The sequence below is a fragment of the Plecotus auritus genome, assembly GCF_963455305.1.
Source record: "Plecotus auritus genome assembly, chromosome: 8".
NCBI lineage: Eukaryota > Metazoa > Chordata > Mammalia > Chiroptera > Vespertilionidae > Plecotus > Plecotus auritus.
The window spans coordinates 35,732,160-35,751,213 of NC_137782.1; the positions used below are offsets into that span (position 1 = coordinate 35,732,160).

General features: G+C 46.5%; 1 protein-coding gene across 1 annotated transcript in view; it reads left to right on the plus strand.

Annotated features, from left to right (window-relative positions):
* The window catches only part of LAMA1 (laminin subunit alpha 1), a gene marked incomplete at its 5' end in the record, with an annotated part of 154,073 nt that extends 136,675 nt beyond the window's left edge, over positions 1-17,398 (plus strand). The window contains 10 exons of the mRNA XM_080683787.1: positions 3-154; positions 1,597-1,782; positions 3,147-3,282; positions 4,642-4,754; positions 8,173-8,362; positions 9,139-9,297; positions 9,814-9,967; positions 11,473-11,606; positions 16,160-16,382; positions 17,002-17,398. Of these exons, the coding sequence (XP_080539913.1) occupies positions 3-154; positions 1,597-1,782; positions 3,147-3,282; positions 4,642-4,754; positions 8,173-8,362; positions 9,139-9,297; positions 9,814-9,967; positions 11,473-11,606; positions 16,160-16,382; positions 17,002-17,162 (1,608 nt within the window). The 3' untranslated portion in view covers positions 17,163-17,398. The remainder of the gene's footprint in view (positions 1-2; positions 155-1,596; positions 1,783-3,146; positions 3,283-4,641; positions 4,755-8,172; positions 8,363-9,138; positions 9,298-9,813; positions 9,968-11,472; positions 11,607-16,159; positions 16,383-17,001) is intronic.
* Positions 17,399-19,054: the final 1,656 nt, after the last annotated feature.

Sequence of the window (19,054 nt, forward strand, 5' to 3'; positions counted from 1 at the left end):
AGCCCTTCTTCTCCATCATGCTGATTGAAGGCCGCATTGAAGTGCATGTTAATCCTGGGGATGGGACCGGCCTGAGAAGAGCTCTCCTGCACGCTCCCACGGGCATGTACAGTGACGGACAAGAGCACTCTGTCTCCTTGATACGGAGTGGGAGGTATTTGTGTAACCAGGGCATGGTGACCTCATGGAGGCTCCACAGTGGGAATCTCGTTATGCCTCTTTGTATGAGTGATTGGGGTGATTACGGTGACATCATTAGCAGTCAGTTTCTCACAGCAGTCACAGTTTTTATAGTTCTAGATAATTCAAAATAATTCTAGAACCTGGCTAGAATCCCTCCTTTGGAATTATTTTATATTCTTTGTCATAGTTGCAGAATTTTCATAATTGAACCTTAACGCTGCCATTTTCTGAGGCCCAGTATAAATTATCTTTACATTGGAATAATTCTGTGACAAATAGTATTAGTAAATAGCACTATATCAATACTGAATAATACAGGGTAAAATGTAAAGAATAAGTAAAATGTGTAATATCAACATTCCTGTATATTTCCCTTCAAAACTATAGATCAAATGTTTTAAAAGCACACTGGACATTTTATTACAGGTAAAGAAGTAAAAAAAATAAACCCTCCAAAAAGCAATTGAATTTAATAATCTATACTAATAAAAGGGTAATATGCAAATTGGTCATGATGCCCTCACAGTAACAACTGTACAGCAGGCTACGTGGGGTGACCAGGCCGGCAGGGGGGTTAGTGAGGGACAACCAAACGACTCACCAGCAGGCTGTGTGGGGCGACCAGGCTGGCAGGGGGGTTCAGGAGGGATGACCAAATGACTGATGAGCAGGTTGCGTGGGGTGACCATGCCGGCAGGGGGGTTAGCGAGGGATGACCAAACGACTGACCTGCAGGCTGTCTGGGGTGACCAGGCCGGCAGGGGGGTGAGGGGTGACCAGGCCAGCAGAAGGGGGCAGTGAGGGGTGACCAGGCCGGCAGAGGGGGGCAGTGAGGGGCAACCAGGCTGGCAGGGGGGGCAGTTGGGGGCAACCAGGCCATCAGGAGGGCACTAAGGGGCAACCAGGCTAGTGCGGGGGGGGGGGGCAGTTAGGGGCAATCAGGCCAGCGGGGGGGGGGGGGGGGGTCAGTTAGGAGCAATCAGGCTGGCAGGCAGAGGCGGTTAGGGGTGATCAGGCTGGCAGGGGGGGCAGTTGGGGGTGATCAGGCAGGCAGGCAGGTGAGCAGTTAGGAGCCAGCGGTCCTGGATTGTGAGAGGGATGTCTGACTGCCAGTTTTGGCCCAATCCCTGGGGCAGTCGGACATCCCCCAAGGGGTCCCAGATTGGAGAGGGTGCAGGCTGGGCTGAGGGGAACCCCCATCCCGTGCATGAATTTCATGCACCAGGCCTCTAGTATCTAATAACATTCCATTCATTTTTGGAGAATGTTCAATTGTAGGTTTTAACTTTCAATTCACCTTTTTATTCACACACAATGTCATGTTAAATTTTATTTTCAGGGAACTTTTATTATTTAATACGTACTGTGGAGTTATGTATTATATTTCTTTTATTTTCTCCTTCAATCTTTTAGAATTATCACTGTCCAACTGGATGAGACGAAGCCTGTAGAAATGAACTTGGGCCCACTGGCAGAAAGCATGACAATAAATGTGTCCAACCTGTACATAGGGGGGGTTCCAGAGGGTGAGGGGGCAGCGATGCTCCAGATGAGAAGGTCATTCCATGGCTGTATCAGAAACCTCATCTTTAACATGGAGTAAGTATAACTGCCCTCAGCATGTTTTTGACTTCCAGATTTTTTAATACTCAGTACTGACACTAATCTGCCATCTAATTTTTCTGTTTGAGATTGCCTAAAATTCTACAAGTACCTAAAGTGAACCCCATTGTTCTATCATGAAAGTCTCCTAAATGGATTTAAAATAATGGATAAACCTGGTCATCACAAATTAAAAGAAAATCATCAAACATTAGTTCCACAGACTATCAATAAACAGCAGAGGTCAAATATATTGTTGGCATGTATTTAAGAGACTAGAGATTTTGTGATGGTAGTTTCTTTTTGTCTGGAGGTCACTGATTGAAAGGAGCCTTTACAAATGCGCTACTTGCAGCTTCAGATTATTAATGGCTCCTCCCAAAACAAAATCTGCCTCATTAGGAACTGGAAGTCACCATCCCCTGTGTGGAGCTCATGCAGCAGAGGAGAATTAACATGGGCCCATGGCATTTCGTTCTTCCCCACTCACTCTGTGTCTGTGGTCAGCGTGCTGGTGGGACGGAAGCCAGGCTTGGACCTGGGCAGACCAGAGTCTGCACAGGGGAAAGTAAATGTGCACTGAGCATTGGAGTCTGGAGTTCCCCTCTTGACTTGCCTTGTGACCTTGAGCAAGGACTTAGATCCTTCATGGTCTCAGTGTCCTTCTTTGTGAAAGAATCCCTTAGGAGTCTTTGAAATTTGCAATAAAACGTTGCTTTGTGTTTCAAAACAAGTATAATGTCAGACTGTAGGTGTAGTTATTTGTACACTCAATATTTATTTACCCAATTGTTTGCTTAGTAACTAATGGATTAAGCATCTTTATGTTCCTGAAAGCCATGAGGCTGGGAATGTGGTAGGGCAGAAACGTTTCTGTGCTGTGCATGGCCGTGTCCTTGGCATGTGCCAATAGGGTATGTGTGGACAGCAGATATGTTGCAAGGCTTCAGGGTAAAGAGACTTCTAACAAGTGTAGTTCATGACTTTCTGGCAAAGGGAAACCTGTTAAGAAAGAATCAGTGTTTGACCGAAGCCACTGTGCAGTGCTGTGAGAGCCAGAGGCAGAATCTGGCCCTGAGGCAGCCCAGCCAAGGCTGTAGGAGGAGGTGACCACATTCCAGTTCTTGAAGGATGCTCAGGAATGGCCAGGTGGACAACAATGTAGGGAGGAGGTGGGAGGCAGAAACATCAAACAAGAGAATATATAAGGATATCTGGACTTCTAGTCATTGTGAAAGATGGTCAGTTTGGTTATATCAATGTTTTTTTTAATGGATTTTATTTGTTCAATAAGCGGATGACATTGGTTCATGTGTTAGCTTGCAATCTTTTGATTAATTTTGAAAACACTTTGTTTCTAGACCTTTGGATTTCACTGGTGCGGTCAGCTATGAACAAGTGGACTTGGACACTTGCTTGCTTTCAGAAAGGCCTAGGCTGGCTCTTCAGGAAGAGGACAGCGAGCTCCTGCCAGAACCTCATCCTCTACCACGCCCAGTAAGAAGGGCTTTCTTTCACTGTATCAGGCGCAGCCCAGAGGAAATCAAAATGGGGGCCTCATTTCAGAGTAGAGGAAGCTGAATGAGCCCACTGGAGCAGTGATGGAAAGGGAGGAGGTGGTGCTGCCACTCTGGGGGCAGGACTGCTGAGGGAGCCAGCCTTCTGGTGGGTACGGAAGCTCAGAGAAGACGGAAGCTCAGAGAAGACGGGCCCTGCCAGGGAGGCTAATGGGAGACAGAAGGGTGGGGGAAGCGCTCAGCTTCTTCCATCCACCCGCCCTCTCACCTCCCAGCATGGCCCTCCATTGGTTGAGCCAGCTGGAAGCCACTTTTCAAAGGAGCCTGGACAGTTAAAGGAGTCGTCCCTGTGATGAAATCAGTGCAGGGGCAGGGAGGGGTATGGTCCTCAGCAACTCACAGGTGACATGGTGCAGCCTTTACGGATTGAGTATAGCCCTCAGGCACTCACATTTGGCTGCCAAACCACAAGCTTTTTACAGAGTTTCTGGAAGGATTCATGATCAATTTGGATTTAGTCAGAAATATGCAAGTAAGTACTTAATGCAAGCCATTGTACATATAACTGTTGCTTTAAAAAAAGGATTTGATTAATCTAGGAAAAGCCAGTTTTGAGCAAATATTTTTAACAACAGGCATTACTAGTTTTCAGTTTCTCTTCCCTTTTGTGATTTCTCAGTTTCCTTGGTTGAAAGCATGCACTCTAATTACTTAGATGCTGGCGCAGTCTCGGGAAAAGCAGTTCCTTCCCAGGCCCAGTCTTTGCGTCCAGGACAGTTCTCTGGTAGCATCGGCCCACCCTAAGCTGGGAAACTGAGTCAGAGGCCTCACTGGTTTGGGGTCAGTGTGTGGAGGGCACTGTGGGGCACAGGTGCCCGGGCACCTTCTCTGGCTCCTCACATTCTGCCCTGGGGGTCTAGGAGCTCCTTCCAGTTGGACTCCTCTTGGCTTCACCTTCCTGTCCATGGGGAATTAGAGACGTCAAACTCAGAGGCCCTGCTGTCACCTGTGGGCACTTGTGGTGTCCCAGGCCTGTGCTGCAGCTGCTCCTGCAGGAACGATATCTCCGGGCCCTTCCGAGCTGGGGGAAGGTGGGCAGCAGCAAGGCCTCACCACTTGAGTGGGATTGAGGGGAAAGACAGACACTCCAATTGTAGGCAGATAAAGGGCTGGCCGGTAAATTCTTTAAAAACAAAGATTAAATCAGTAAAAACATGTATTTGTGGTTGTTGGTGTTCTGATACCGTTGCTTCTGAGATGTTTACTTCATGGAAAACTGTGCATATGTTAGTGGGGGTCCTGGAGGTGTGTGGCTGAGAGTCTTGTGTGTCTCTTACAGCAACAGTGTGCCATGGACAGAACCCCAGAGTATGTCCCCAATGCTCACCAGTTTGGACTCGCACAAAGCAGCCATTTCGTGCTGCCTTTCAATCAGTTGGCTGTCAGAAAGAGGTAGGCCTTGTTCTGACGTTCTTATAAGGCGTCCTATTGCTACATGAATAGGGAGGTATTCTTTGCAATGGGCCTTCCCCACAACAGCTTCCTGTATTTATTATGGAGTGCTTAACTGGCAACCAAAAGGCACAATGAAAAGGCAAGGAGGTAGGAAAGCAGCCGTCATGCAAATCAGATGCTTACAGTGTGGAGAAGTGGGGTTCCTGCAGTTTGTCTTCACCTCTTATAGATGATGGTTGGTTTAGCCTCTGTGTGTATGTAGGAAAGCATGGAAGAATCTATCTAAGTCACTCCTCAGTCCAGAATCCGAAGTCCCCTAGATCTATCATCATCTAGACTTTCAACCCCATTCTCCTGTAAGGATTCACTAATCGCATGAAGTTGTCTACCCAAACTCTCACTGTGCCCCTCAAAATTCCCCAGGGCCACATCCACACTGGTCGACACATTCACTCTCACCCTCAAACCTGCCTGTCCCCAAGGAACCTTCTCAGGGGACGCTGGCTCACATGCCGCAGATCTAGAGGCCTGAGGCTGGCCAAGGTACCTCCAACTCCACCTCTCTCCTCTCTGCATAGAATCTCTGGCTGATCTGAAGTTCATGTCTCCAGACTCTGCCACGCCCTGCTCCTCTTGTTGTTGCCATCTGTGATCAACTCCTGCCCCCACCACCTTCAGACCGTAGCTTAGTGTCTTTTTGTACCACTCCTGCCATCATTCTCCACGAATTCACAGCCACCCAACACCGGGCCTTCCAAGTCCTCTGGTTCCAGTCTGTCGGGGCTCTTTCCTCCCTCCTCAGTCACACTCTCCCCATGGTCATACCCTTGCCTACTTCATAAGTATTTATTCCACCTCCAAAGTCTCTACTTTAAGCATCCTATGTACTGACCTCTTCCTCATCTCTACTCTGTTGCTCCCCTAGGAGTTCCTCAGCTTCATCAAGACCTCTAAGCCCTCATGCTTTCCCATGATCATCACCCCCTTCTCTAGCCCCGAAGTGCAATTTATCCCCTACTTTGAGAGGTTGGATGCCATTATTACACATTCCTTTGCAAACCCCCTTAATACTCTCATCTCTTCCACCTTGACCACAGGTAAAATCCACACTTGTTCTTGGCCTAATTCATGCCAGAACCCAAGCTGGTGGTCAAGGCTGCAGAAATGAATGTCTCCTTCCTACCTGGTTTTGACATTAAAGCTATGGTTACACATAGAACCTCAGGCTACATGGGGAGCCAATACATTTCTCTATTATGCTTATATTTTTTATTATTTCATAGTTTCTCCTCTTATCTCAAAACTCATATATCCCACTTCCTGCCCCAGCTGATGACTTGCCTCACTGAGAAGACAGAACTTCATCTGTCCACCTCCAAAAAGAGCAATCCACTGCTTTTGTCCCCACACCTCCCCCTCTTCCCCTGTGACCATGGAGGAACAGTCCTCATTCTCCTCTCGCTTGCCCTCCAGAGCCTGTCACCTCTCTCCTCTTGGAGACAACAGCAGCAACCATATCTCCTTCTTTCATACATAATTCTCATCAGCACACAAAGAATCAACATCGCTCTCATCATCAGTGGTAATAAGAGGATTAAACACTGTGCCAGAGACTTTCTCAGTGTATTGTACACACATACCCTAACTTAGTCCTCAGAACTATCCTATGAGGAAGGTATTATTGTTATCTTCATTTTATAGACAAGGAAAGTGAGAGGCACAGGGAAGTCAAGTCATCTGCTCAGAGTCACACAGCAGAGCTGGAATTCAAACCCAGGCCTATGGCCCTAGAGTTTATGCCTCTAACCATACCTTCTGTAGTAGTTTTTAACTTTTAAAATAGAAACTCTGCAGGGTACCATTACTGTGCAATGGTATCCTGGCCCTGTTGTGCAGTAAGATTTCATGAAGGAGTTGTTTTATGTGGCTGTCTGCCTTTCCTCACCCCTCATTTCCTCCCCTACCCATCCAGTCAGCCTCCCCTCACTCCTCTGTTGCTCTTTTTTTTTTTTTTTTAAATATGGAACGCTTCATGAATTTGCATGTCATCCTTGCACAGGGGCCTTGCTAATCTTCTCTGTAATGTTTCTATTTTCTATATGTGCTGCCAAAGCAAGCACTCCTCTGCTCCTAGTTCCAGAGTTGTCCCATGACCTGCTATGGTACCTCCTGTTGTACCTCTGCTGCCGGGCCCTCAGCAGCATCATGCACACTTGGCCACTTGACATCCTTGGCCCACACACTCCTGATTTCCTGCTCTCTCTCTGCCCGTCCTGCTCAGTCTCCTTTGCTGGTTCATCTTCCACCAGTGAAGGCCAAGGTCCCTTCCACATATTCTCCCAGGCGACTTTGAAATACCTTCAATTTGCCCAACACCCACATCTCTAGCCCTGACCTTCACTTAGAACTCAGGAGTTGTATACCCAACTGGCTACTTGACATCTCTGTGGATTGGGACAGGCTCCTCAATCTCAACACACCAAAAGGAAATTCACAATCTTCCCCAAACCTGGCCCCCTGTCTCTGCCATTTCTGTAGACATCATCACCATTCACCTGGTTGTCCAAGGCACAAATCTTGAGGTTATTTTCTTTCCCTCACTATCCAAATTCAGTCCATCTGCAAGTCCTATTGCTTCTTCCTCCAGAGCATTTCATGCATCAGGTCACCTCCTCTGCATTCCCCCGACCACCACCCTGGCCTAAGCCACTACCAGGCCTCTAACAGCTGCCTGCCTGAGCCTGCTGTCACCCTGGCCCCATCAGATTTGTTCTTCACATCTGAGGTTTCTTTTAAGATATAAATCAAGCCATGCCCACTCCTCTTCTTAAAACCCTCCTGTGACCTAAAGTGAAACCGAAATACTGCCTCCCAGAGCCCCTCATTGATGAGGATGGAGCCACGCCCCCCTTTCCTATCCCAGTGTGCTTCAGTGACCCCACGTTGCCTTTGTGGGAGATCACCAGACGCGGCCTTTCCCTCCCCCACCGTGTGGTGCCATCTCCCACGTGGCTCTCGTGAGAATTCCTGCAGAGGTTCCTGAGACTTGCTCCGGTCTGTCATTCAGAGCTCAGCTGAAATACCATCTTTCAGGGTTGCCTTCCTGCCTACTTAACATACCACTGGCCTCCTCACGACCCATCTCAGCTCTCTGGTATATTTCTGGGATTAGTTTCATGGGAGAAGGAAACCTCTCTTTGTTCACTGCCTTAGCCTCAGCTCCTAGAACAGTGCCTGGCAGATTTGGGCATGCAGTAACCATACTCTCCTGAGATGCTAAATATAAATGTTGGAATAAATATGCTAAATATAAATGTTGGAATAATTACTGGGTCCTCTCTTTGAGGTTATTTTAGAAAGTAAATGTGAGGAAAGCTTTTTCTTTTCTGTGGGCTGAGCTCTTCTTTTCCTCCAGGCTCTCAGTTCAGCTAAGAATCCGAACATTTGCCTCCAGTGGGCTGATTTACTACATGGCCCACCAGAACCAAGTGGATTACGCCACGCTCCAGCTGCACGGGGGCCACCTCCACTTCATGTTTGACCTTGGGAAAGGAAGGACAAAGGTCTCTCACCCTGCGCTGCTCAGTGATGGCAAGTGGCACACGGTACGCTCGCAGGAAGCTTCTGGTCACTCCTTCCAGGTGTTATTCCATCTATCCCTCGTAGTGACATTATTCCCTTGGATTTCTAGCTTGCTTTTTGCTTGCCATCTCTCCTATAGAATGTTAGTACCTTGCAGGCGGGGACCTTTTCTGCTTCCTGAAATATCCCCAGGACCTAGCTCAGTGCCTGACCCCTCAGAGGCACTCAGCAAACATTGGTGGAATAAATGAAAGGTCCCAAAATGTTCCCAACTTGATAAGAAGTAAATTAAGCCACCCACGGTGTGAATGGCCCAAACCTGAGATCATGGCACCTGCTTTCTTATCAGTCGCACTCTGGCACACTTTCTTTTCTAAAACATGCATTGCCTGTGCCTGCTTCTGTCTTGTGCTAGGCTCTGTCTCTTAGCAACGCCCACTGTGTAAAACTCTGAGCCATCCTTTAAAGGGGTCCTCAGACTTTTTAAACAGGGGGCCAGTTCACTGTCCCTCAGACCGTTGGAGGGCCGGGCTATAGTTTAAAAAAAAAACTATGATCAAATTCCTATGCGCACTGTGGGCCCGGGACGAGTAGGCTGCTAAGCAGGACAGGCAGCGGCACCCGGCGGGCCAGATAAATATCCTCAGCGGGCCGCATGTGTCCTGCGGGCCGTAGTTTGAGGACCCCTGCTTTAGGATGTCAGTCAGGTTATTACAGCTCTAATGAACAGAGTTGCAAACAAACATCTGTTAAAGTTTTCCCGTCCTTAAAAATCATGGATGTTTTCATTTTGCTCTAGGTCAAGACAGAGTACTTTAAAAGAAAGGGCTTCATGTCGGTTGATGGCCAGGAATCCCCCCTGGTGAGCACGGTGGGAGATGGCACCACCTTGGATGTGGAAGGAAAGTTGTACCTGGGAGGCCTTCCCTCCGATTACAGGCCCAGGAACATTGGAAATGTAAGCAGCATTTTCTGCATGGGCCCATATTACCTTTATCTTCGTTCGTTTATTTTCAGAGGAACATGTCTTTGTTTAAATTGTCTTGTTTTGGACCTGGGGTTTGGCTGCAAGATGCAAACCTTTCAAACCACATCCCTAGTTTGTGTGTTTGGGTTTCCCCCTTGAAGCCCAGCCAGGCCTCCTTTTAGTTAATGAACATTTGTCTTTCCACAGCTCTTAGATCCAGTGAAATTTGGGAAAGTCCAGGGACTTGGTGTTTGCAGATTAGAAAACATTCTTAATTTCCACGATATTTATCCAAAATAATAGAAAATACATATGCTGCATTACTAGCAAAGATACTTAAAGAGTCTAACTAAGCTTTCAGTTAGACATTCATGTGAAGTTCTGTGGCAATTCCATTTTAAAAATCAAATGATAACATTTTAATGTGTTTTGTGGAACTATAGGAAAATGTTGCCTTGCCCTCCTTGTTGTATTCTCTGCCATCCCCTCTCACGTTGTTTGCTTTAGGTCACCCACAGCATCCCCGCTTGCATTGGGGAGGTGACAGTGAACAGCAAGCAGCTGGACAAGGGCAGCCCAGTGTCTGCATTTGCAGTAGCCCAGTGCTATGCAGAGGTGCAAGAAGGAACTTTCTTTGAAGGAAGTGGATATGCAGCTCTTGGTACGTATTATCGACAATCTCAAAAGACATCTCTGGGGTTCTCTTGCACTGTAAGATGATATGGATCCGAGAGTTATATGACAGGGCAGGACCCACTGGACAAGGCTGCAGCAAGACCATTTAGTTACATGTTCCAGCATATTCTGATTTCTCCACTTCTAATGTACAGCTTTCTCACTTCCTGTGCCACCCAGATGGCCTGACAAAGGCGCCCACCCCAGGGGCAGTGCAGCTCCTGGCAACATGTGGCCCTGCTTTCATCTGTAGCCTCCCCACGTTTATGTAAGACATGCTCTCACTGTCCAAGTTCATAGAGGCCTTTGAATTAAAAGTCAGCAACATAAAATATCTAGACCAGCCAGCCAAATGCAAGCTGGATTTGATGAAGAAATTAACTCTAGTTAGATTGTTGAAAATATCAATTAGAAGTCAAGGAATTTTAAATCTCTAAATTACTTTAGAATGTAAATTCCTCAAGGCTTAGAACTAGCCCTCATCGTGTATCTGGCGTTGCCTCCTCATTTCAGATACTTAATTCGCTGGTTAGCTTCCTGTTTGCACTCAGAACCATGCTCCTCTTCTCCCGGTTCTCCTTCCTATCACAGGGAACTAACCTCTCTGGCTACTTGGCCCTCAGCTTCCAGGAAGGTTCTGGTGAAGATTGGGGCAGGAGGGAGAAGGGGAGAAGCTAGTACACTTCTCTCCTCCACTCTGTGCTTCCAAGCTCTGGTAATACCACCTGCTCCCATTTTTCCTTCAGCCCTGGGTGTGGTAACAACTGCCTGCTATTATTGCTAATATCCCCGATTTATCTCAGCTTTTTTATTCACCTGAATAAAAAAAAAATTGTTCAATTAAGTCTCCACTTAAAAAAGAAAAAAACAACAAAAAACTTAGTGGGGGCCCTCGTCTGGTTGCTAAGTTGATTCGAGTATTGTCCTCATAAACCAAGTTTGTAGGTTCAATTCCCCAGTTAGGGCCCATACAAGAATCAACCAATGAATGCATAAATAAGTGAAATAACAAATCAATGTTTCTCTCTCTCTCAAATCAATAATTTTTTTAATTTAAAAAATTAAAAAAAAATGTGTGAACTCTAATATACTCAGTAAATGATGTCATACCCAGTATGTAGATATTGGGTAAATAAATGGACTATTCTTGCACAGATGTAAATCCCTTTGCCTTTTCCCTGCGTGGCTCTAGATGAGAGGATGGGCCTGCCTAGATGAGGGTCTGGCTTAGCCCCGCTGATTGTGTGTCTTTAGAAGTGTCACTTCATCTTACAGATGTGCAAGCTGAGGCTCACAGGGGAGAGGTGACTTGCTGGTGGTAGAGCTGGATCCAGAGAAAGAGCTACTAGAGCCAGGTCTCCCAAACCTCAGACAGGAGTCCAAATGTACAGCCGGTCCAGCCTACTGTGGGGTGGTGGGGTCTCTCCAACCTGAGCCTTCTTAGGCCGGGCAGGACTCACCCATAACTCAGGCTCTCCTTGTGTTTTTCAGTCAAAGAAGGCTACAAAGTGCGTTCAGATGTGAACATCACACTTGAGTTTCGTACCTCCTCAGAGAATGGCGTCCTCCTGGGGATCAGCAGCGCCAAAGTGGATGCCATTGGATTAGAGATTGTGAATGGCAAGGTAGGTGCTCATCTCCATCAAGTCACCCTTTGCCCCGGGGTCTGAGATAAGTGCAGTTGAGAAACAGTAGAAATACCTAGACCCACACTTCAATGGAATGGAGAAAAGGTTCAATATTAAAAAAAATAGATAATCTATATATATAAAAGGCTAATATGCAAAGTGTCCCCTTAGCAGTTCAACCAGGAGACCGGGAGTTCGATCGCTTGCTATGACATGCACTGACGACCAGGGGGCGGCAGGGCGCTGAGGGAGCGAGGGAAAGAGGAGGCAGGTAGGCGGGGAGGCAGGGAACCTTATCAGCCCCGATTGAAGGCCAGACCTAGGGACCCTACCCGTGCATGAATTTTGTGCACCGGGCCTCTAGGCCTAAAATACTTTTAAAGAACTTATTTATAAATTTAAGTTTGAATTTAAAGCAAAACTGCAACTATAATACAAACAACTTTTTTTCCTGAACAATTTGAAACTAAGTTGCTGAATGGATGCTCCATTTTTCCTAATTTTTTTTGGAAATAATTAGATGCATAGGAAGTTGCAATGAAAGGTCCTCTTTCACATTTTGCCCTGGCTCCTCAGTGGCAGCATCTTGCATAATTCTAGTGCAACCTCAAATCCATGAAACTGGCATTGGCACAATCCACTGAGCTTAAGTTGAGCCAGTTATACATGTATGTGTTTTACCATATGTGTAGCTTCAGATACCCCCCACCACAATCAAGACCCTTAATTGTACCATTACTACAGTCTCCCTGGAGCTACCCTTCTGACTTTCTCCCTGCATCCTAACCCCTGGCAACCACTGATCTATTCTTTATCTAATATTTCATGATTGTTATACAAATGAAGTCATGCAGTATGTATCCTACTGAGATTGTCTTTTCAACTCAGCCTCATTGCCTGGTGGTTTAGCTGGGTTGTTATATGTACCAATAGTTCATTTCTATTTATTTGCAGAGTATTCCATGGGATGATGTACCACAGTTTAATTTTTTTAATGCAAAAAACAATTTTTTTTTTTCTATAAGTATTCTGCTCTTGCTTTTCAGGCTCCAGTCTTCATGTTGGGAACAAAATGATCTCAATAATTAATAGTACTTTAGTCTCTTCTGTTTTAAAACTGTCTCCTTCAGAGTTTCTGCCAGTTCTCATTCTTCCTCTCCCCTTCAAGTCTATTCAGGTGTGCTTTATTTACTAGATCCAGGGGAAGGGAGCGTCAACTGGCCTTTTTCTTTTCCGTATGCTCTCTCCCGACAGCTGATGAGGTATAAGGACTTTCCAGATCTCCAGTCGCAGCCTGTCTTTGTGCATTGGCCTGGTGGCTGTGGGAGCAGTCTGAGGTCTCCACGTTGCCAGTGCAGGGAGACTGCTCCTGGACATTTGGCCAATGCCCCTTGTAGACCAGGCTTCCCATCCCAGCTGTCACAGGCACTGCTGCCTCTTCATCTTCGGCCACCTTCTGTATCTCCCGGAAGGTCCTATGAAAACCTGGGAATGTCTATCCTGCCACTCATAAGACATGGGGAGTCAGGGTGGTGGACTAGGGTCCTCTCTCTACCCTTTCTGCCACCATTTCTATTGCACTGTGGTCAACTCAAGTTGTTTGGGACTAACATGCTTGGCTCTTCTTGCACTAATGCCTCCTGGAAAAACAAGGAACAAGTCTCTATGCTCTAGATTCCCCCATACTTACCTCTTGTTTCTAGTATTTCCTGCTTACTCCCCAGAAGGGTTTTGGTTCCTAGGAGATCCTAAATGAGGGGTGGGAGAATAGAAGAAAGTCATCTGATCTCTTGCTTCACCTCTTGTCCTTCTTACTTCACCATCATGTCCAAACAAAACTGCCTCTACATCATATTGCTGCGCTCTACCCTGTGGCTTATAGCCAACTTTTTTCCTCATCTGTACTTCAAAAGGATTTTGAAAATTATGTGACATTTAAAAAATGTTATCAGAAGTGTAATGTGGCAAGCGGCCATGGGTGAACCTGAGAGGGGGCAGTGAAGGATTTAGAAAAGACAGACAAGAGAATAAAGCTGGGCGCTAGGTGGGGCACTGCCCTCTCTGATGGAGAGACAGCACTACAGCCTGCAAGCCAAGTCTTTATTTTATAGTCAGACTAGAGGCCCGGTGCATGAAATTCATGCATGGGTGGGTGTGAGTGTGTGTGTGTGTGTGTGTGTGTGTGTGTGTGTGTGTGTGTGTCCCTCAGCCCAGCCTGCACCCTCTCCAATCTGGGACCCCTCGAGGGATGTCCGACTGCCCGTTTAGGCCCGATCCCAGTGAGATTGGGCTTAAACGGGCAGTCGGACATCCCTCTCATAATACAGGACTGCTGGCTCCCAACTACTTGCCTGCCTGCCTGCCTGATTGCCCCTAACCACTCCTGCCAGCCTGATCGATGCCTAACTGCTCTCCTGCCAGCCCAATTGCCCCTAACTGCCCTCCCCTGCTGGCCTGGTTGCCCCTAACTGTCCTCCTCTACAGGCCTGGTTGCCCCCAACTGCCCTCCCCTGCTGGCCCGGTCACCCCTAACTTCCCTCACTTGCCAGCCTGGTCGCCCCTAACTGCCCTCCTCTGCCAGCCTGATTGCCCCTAACTGCCCTCCCCTGCCAGCCTGGTTGCCCCCAACTGCCCTCCCCTGCTGGCCCAGTCACCCCTAACTTCCCTCCCTTGCCAGCCTGGTCGCCCCTAACTGCCCTCCCCTGCTGGCCCAGTCACCCCTAACTTCCCTCCCTTGCCAGCCTGGTTGCCCCTAACTGCTCTCCCCTGCCAGCCTGGTTGCCCCTAACTGCCCTCCCCTGCCAGCCTGGTTGCCCCCAACTGCCCTCCCCTGCAGGCCTGGTCACCCCTAACTATCCTCCCCTGCAGGCCTGGTCACCCCTAACTGCCCTCCCCTGCCAGCCTGGTTACCCCCAACTGCCCTCCCCTGCTGGCCCGGTCACCCCTAACTTCCCTCCCTTGCCAGCCTGGTCTCCCCTAACAGCCCTCCCCTCCCGGCCCAATTGCCCCTAACTGCCCTCCCCTGCCAGCCTAGTTGCACCTAACTGCCCTCCCCTACAGGCCTGGTCCCCCCCCCAACTGCCCTCCCATACAGGCCTGGTCCCCACCCCCCAACTGCCCTCCCCTGCAGGCCTGATTGCCCCTAACTGCTCTCCCCTGCTGGCCTAATCACCCACAACTGCTCTCCCCTGATGGCCATCTTGTGGCGGCCATCTTGTGTCCACATGGGGGTGGCCATCTTTGACCACATGGGGGTGGCCATCTTGTGTGTTGGAGTGCTGGTCAATTTGCATATTACCTCTTTATTATATAGGATTCCACGAGGCAAAGTAAGGGCGTGGTTACAATGTTCTTGTGGGTTTCACATCTCCTCAGTTACATGCACCTGATCAAGCTTTGTTTACTTACTGCACTTCCCACAGCCTATATCACTCAGCCACGTGGGACCACAGGTTCGAACCATAAGGTCAACCTTACAACTACTCTGGCCTTTAGCTATAATTTTGCTGGGACTTGCATATGGCTTTGCCACGAGAGGATCATGCCCTCTCATTAGTCCCAGGCTTGAACCTGTCCAAACACTGTAGCCACTCTCCATAGTGTAATAGTTGCAAAAATTGTAATGTTTGATGTACCGTATTTTACCTCCATTACTGGCTTATTTTATTGTTCTTTTAAAACATTTTTAGTGGTTGCCCCTGGGTTTATGATATACATCTTTAATTTGTCACAATCTACCTTGAAATAATACTGAGTAGCTTCACATCCTATATAATAAAAGGCTAATATGCAAATTTTCCCCACGCATGGGAGTTCGACCAACCAGGAGTTAGACCTGCACTGACCACCATGGAGCAGCACAGAACATGGTGGGCATCAGCAACACAGTGCTGGCAGCGGGCAGCAGTGGAGGTGCTGCCAGCCCCGATGGGCCCCGATGAGAGCAGGACTGTGGCGGGATGGTGGAGCAAGTGAGCGGGTAGCACCAGGCCAAGGTGGGTGCTAAGGGAGGCCCCAGCTAGCAGCTGGCAGCCACTAGGAACCCTACCTGTGCATGAATTTCGTGCACTGGGCCTCTAGTATAACATAAGAACCCTACAACAGTATGTTTATAATCCTTCCCTCCCATCTCTTTCAGGTCTTAGTTTTTTTGTTACCACTTGTTGTGGTTGTGGTGGAGCATCTGTAGTTTGTCAGAGGGAGTTAGTAAATGTTGCTCCATAGGTGCTAGGAACTGACACCCTCAGTAAATCCATCAGCTCCTGTTGTCCTGAAAAGGGGGAATCGACTTGAGGACACAGTGCTGTTCGGTGGTGGCTCAGCCTTATTCCCAGGGGAGGTGGCCGTTGCCCTTTCTGAAATTTCAGGGATAGGATAGCATCTGAATTCTTTAAGAGGCTATTTTTAAAAACAAGTGTTTATTTTTTAGTTTGCTCTCCTTTTTGGCAAAAGGCCAGTATTTTATCCACTTAAAGTGATTTATAGACATGGACTGTGTTCCTTAAATATGGAAAGCTTCACTAAGATATTTGCTTGTGTCTGTTGTTTAGCTCTTGTTTCATGTTAACAATGGTGCTGGTAGGATAACAGCCACATACGAGCCCAAAGCTCCCAATACTCTCTGTGATGGAAAATGGCACACACTGCAAGCGAACAAAAGCAAGCACCGCGTGGTGCTGGTTGTGGATGGGAACGCCGTTCATGCTGCAAGTCCACACATCCAGTCCACCTCAGTGGACACCAACAATCCCATTTATGTTGGCGGCTATCCCGGTACGTACGGGTGTCAGCTCTGCTCTTTCACTTTCCAGGGCATTGTCGCTAGGGGAAGCCTTAATTCAGATGGATACAGACTAGGGATTAAAAATAATACATTGTTTGGTAACAAATCCTTTACCGTTTTAGAAAGGCTATTTCAAATACCTAGGAATTCTTGGGAAATTAAAATAAAATACACATGTAAATTGATGATTAGGTAAGACCTGGAGAATATTGGATGTGATGCAAAGGAAGCTGGGGGGGGGGGGGGAGGGGGGTTTACTGAGGCAAGTCACCTTAGATGAGTCCCATTATAAGTAATCATATTTGGGTGGATAATCATTTTAGAAGACAAATACCTGTCTTATCCTCTCACATCGGTTTTGGGTTAGAATTATGCATTTTCAGAAGTTCCAATTCACTGTTACAAATGATAAAATAAATACCTCTTATGACATTTTAAGTCACAACTATGCCTTTAAATTATTACATGCTAAGTTTTCGTTGACTTATCACAGAAGCCACATGTGTGGAGGAATATTCTAATTTTGATATAAAAACCAGTTGAGTTTTTGTTCTTATTGTGTTGTCCATGTCATTTACCAAAATCAACCAGGACTTCTTTCCCAAACAGCTGATGTAAAGCAAAACTGCCTGAGCAGCAAGACCTCCTTCCGGGGCTGTCTGAGAAAGCTCGCTCTGATTAAGGGCCTGCAAGTGCAATCCTATGACTTCAGCAGAGCTTTTGACCTACAAGGAGTTTTCCCTCATTCCTGTCCTGGGTTTGAGCCCTGAACTTCAGGGAAACGCCTCAATTCGGATCAATCATTGCTTATATTTTGAAGAGTTATTTTTGTGAATTAAAATTTCTTCAGATTTCATTTCCAACTCAGGTTGTGTTTTCATAGAGAAATTTTGTGTTTGTTAAACTAAAACCACATGTACAACAAATACCTCTATTAAATAGTTTAAAATGTACACTGAATTCATTGGCTTAGTTCAAGTTCTTTTAATAAATCTTTGTTAACATTGAATATCCTGTTAATTACTTGACAGAATTTCACAGTTTTATTTGTAAGCGTTTAGAAAATAAAATATTATATACTATAATAGATTAGAGCAGAAAATGAATACATTCCTGTCTTTACCAAAATTTTAAGTTCTGATTTCTACAACAGTGAAGCAGTGCTATTGGTTATTCTCCAGCAGAGGGCACTAGCTGTTTGCCTCATAAGCATTAAGACAGGCTCCAGGGGGTCAGGGGTTATAGGGAGCAAAGGAAAGAGCTGGAACCTCCTTTAGATATATAGTTGTTGAGTCAGGACATAACAGTACTTTTCAGGACAAAAGGCATTGCTACTAGTTTGCTCTTCCTTCATTGTCTTTTTATTTTCACCCCTTGGAATGAGACAGTTTCCTTAATCAGTTACTTTCTCTGGGAGAATGTGTACAATTTCAAAAGAAGGAAAATTTAAAAGCCACACATACATTCTTTTCAATGAACTAAGCAGCTTTAAACCCAGATTTCTGAAGTCTTATTTGATTCTCTCCAAATATATTTAGTTTTGCTCTGTGGCCATGGCTGGGGTCAAAATGGTTGTTATTCCATAATCTTTAGAAAAATGATTTCATTTTTCAAATGCTTACTTGGAGAAGAGGTCTCTACCTCTCTTAGCAGTGACCTACTTTTCCAATCTGGAGGATGATAAATTCAATTTCTATTTCTGTGAGAGATTTTAATTTGATAAACAAGAAAGGCAACTGTGGTCATGTTCCCTATATCCATCTTCTGTGCCTTGCTCATGTTTCTGAACTCCTGTGGCCATCTGCACATCCTTCCCAGTTAAGTATCTGCCTGAAGATATTACAGAAAGGTAGCAGCCAATTGGGAAGTCTGAGTTCTGTAGCACCTGGCAACTTAAGAATGCACACTCCTGCAGCCTAAAGGCAGCCACCTGGGCCGCTGGGTTAGGAAAGGAGCATTTGCATCTTAGCAGTGAAAATGCACAAGGGGGTGGCCCTCAGGGGACTGTGGGTGGCCTTTCTGTTCATGTTTCTATGGAAACCATCCACAGCAGGAGATGACAGCTTGGCCATTCTAGACCTTGGGTGAAGAAGTGATTCAAACCAGGAGACAGAGCAGACTGTAGAGTTGCCTCAGACTTTGTGCCCCTCCCTCCTCCCTCTCCCTCCTTCCTACTCTCTCTGCCCACTTATTAATGGAAATAAAACAGAGTTTGGAATTTTGTCAGGTGAGCATTTGTCATTCTGCGGAATCACTTCAAGTTTCATGTGCTTTTAGATTGTTTGATAGTGAAGAATGGCACATTTTATACCTAAGATTCAATCCACAAATTGTTTTCTTGCCATCAAGAAGTAACTGGACAAAGGAAATGTGTGTTGCATTGTATGTAATACAGGATGCAAATAAAACATTAGAGAGTTTACTCCTGCACAGACAATAAAAGGATTAATTGCATCTGTAAATACCTTTAAGAAGAAACATTTAAGAAGAAACCAAGTATCCTATATAATAAAACCCTAATATGCAAATCGACCAACTGCAGAACGCCTGGTCGTGATGATGCACACTGACCACCAGGGGCAGACACTCAACTCAGGGGCTGCCCCCTGTGGTCAGTATGCTCCCACAGGGGCAGCGCCGCTCAGCCAGAAGCTGGGCTCAC